The 1,990-nt window shown below is 52.8% G+C and overlaps 1 protein-coding gene across 1 annotated transcript; it reads left to right on the top strand.

Moving 5' to 3' along the window:
* Positions 1 to 798: 798 nt before the first annotated feature.
* LOC135577942 (olfactory receptor 14J1-like) lies at positions 799 to 1,755 on the top strand. Its single transcript, XM_065048084.1, has one exon. It carries the CDS (start codon positions 799 to 801, stop codon positions 1,753 to 1,755), a length of 957 nt encoding a protein of 318 aa, XP_064904156.1.
* Positions 1,756 to 1,990: the final 235 nt, after the last annotated feature.

Genomic DNA, 1,990 nt, shown 5'->3' with positions numbered 1-1,990 from the left:
TGTCCCTGGGCAGTGCCAGGAGGTGTGAGCAGGACAGAGCTGAGCACACAGCGGGTGGGACAGGGTCTGTGACACTGACAGGGAGCAGACCAGGGACAGACACACAGCTGCAGGCAGCACAGACATGGGCAGGAAGACTTAACTGCTATCAGAAATGCTGGGGATGGGATTTAGGAATGTCTCTCACATCCTTTCTAGTGCAGACACATTTCCCAGTGCAACCCCTGGTCTCCTCTCCTCCCCAGCAGACCCTCTGCCCCAAAGCCATGGGGTCCAGGTCACAAGTCTCCACCTCAGCAGCTGGACCTCCAGGGGAAGGGTTCCTGGAACGTGGTACACAAATAAGGTGCTAAAAGTACTTGCTCTACAGTGTGATAATGTGAGTGGCAGCAGCACAGCCGGGTCAGGAGAAGGTTCCACAGCATGCCCGTCTGCCTTTCTGTCCTTGCTTTACTTTCTGGTAGCACTGCAGTGTCCTTCCCTGTTTCTCCACCTGTCCCTGCTGCTCTTGCTCTCTGGGGTTGGGGTGGGAGTGTGGGCCAGTTTTTGTTCTGACACCAACTCAGGGGGTTTTGCCCCAGAGCTGTGTTCGTGGAAACCAGATGCCCAAGCTGCATTTTAAACTGTGATGAACTGTTTTTTCTCAGCTGGTAGAAAGAGAGAATGAGCGGAAACATCCCTCCATCAGGGAGGGCGTTTTCCATCAGAAACAGCATGTTTATTTTCCTCAGAGAAGTCTCCCCTAACCTGTCACTGCCTTTTCCTCCTTGCACAGGTCCTCATGCCCACAGGCAGCCAATGTCCAACAGCAGCTCCATCAGCCAGTTCCTCCTCCTGCCGTTCACAGACACACGGGAGCTGCAGCTCTTGCACTTCTGGCTCTTCCTGGGCATCTACCTGGCTGCCCTCCTGGGCAACGGCCTCATCATCACCACCATAGCCTGGGACCAGCACCTCCACACCCCCATGTACTTCTTCCTGCTCAACCTCGCCCTCCTTGACCTGGGCTGCATCTCTACCATTGTCCCCAAATCCATGGCCAACTCTCTGTGGGATTCCAGGGTCATTTCCTATGCAGGATGTGCTGCACAGGTCTTCTCTTTTTGTTTCTTGCTTGGTTCAGAGTATTTTCTTCTCACCGTCATGTCCTACGACCGCTACGTTGCCATCTGCAAACCCCTGCACTACGGGACCCTCCTGGGCAGCAGAGCTTGTGTCCACATGGCAGCAGCTGCCTGGGCCACTGGGTTTCTCAATGCTCTGCTGCACACGGCCAATACATTTTCACTGCCCCTGTGCAAGGGCAATGCCCTGGGCCAGTTCTTCTGTGAAATCCCCCAGATCCTCAAGCTCTCCTGCTCACACTCCTACCTCAGGGAACTTGGGCTTCTTGTGGTCAGTGTCTGTTTAGCTTTTATGTGTTTTGTGTTCATCGTGGTGTCCTATGTGCAGATCTTGAGGGCCGTGCTGAGGATCCCCTCTGAGCAGGGACGGCACAAAGCCTTTTCCACCTGCCTCCCTCACCTGGCCGTGGTCTCCCTGTTCCTCAGCACTGGCATGTTTGCCAACCTGAAGCCCCCCTCTATGTCCTCCCCATCCATGGACCTGGTGGTGTCTGTTCTGTACTCAGTGGTGCCTCCAGCAGTGAACCCCCTCATCTACAGTATGAGGAAACAGGAGCTCAAGGATGCTGTGAGGAAACTGATGACTGGATGGTTTTCTGAATCATTAAACTGCTCATCTGCTTCTGCCTAGTTGTTTCAATATAACTACAGACCCAGCCCGTCATCTGGATTGTCTGTTGTTGTTAGTAGGGTGTTTATTGTGAAAATGTTGTCGTCCGCTTTCCTAATTCTCTGTCTGCTTTTCTTTTATAGCCACTGGTGGTTTAAATGAGGAGCTGTGCTCTCCTTGTCTTTAAGCAAAATAAAGGGCTCTTTAATGACTCGTTTTTCACTATATCCTTCCTGCAAGGCCCTTTTAAAGCTTC

The sequence above is a fragment of the Columba livia genome, unplaced genomic scaffold, assembly GCF_036013475.1.
Source record: "Columba livia isolate bColLiv1 breed racing homer unplaced genomic scaffold, bColLiv1.pat.W.v2 Scaffold_2015, whole genome shotgun sequence".
Lineage (NCBI taxonomy): Eukaryota > Metazoa > Chordata > Aves > Columbiformes > Columbidae > Columba > Columba livia.
The sequence above is the reverse complement of the archived record's forward strand: the minus strand, read 5'-3'. Positions and strand labels throughout refer to the sequence as shown.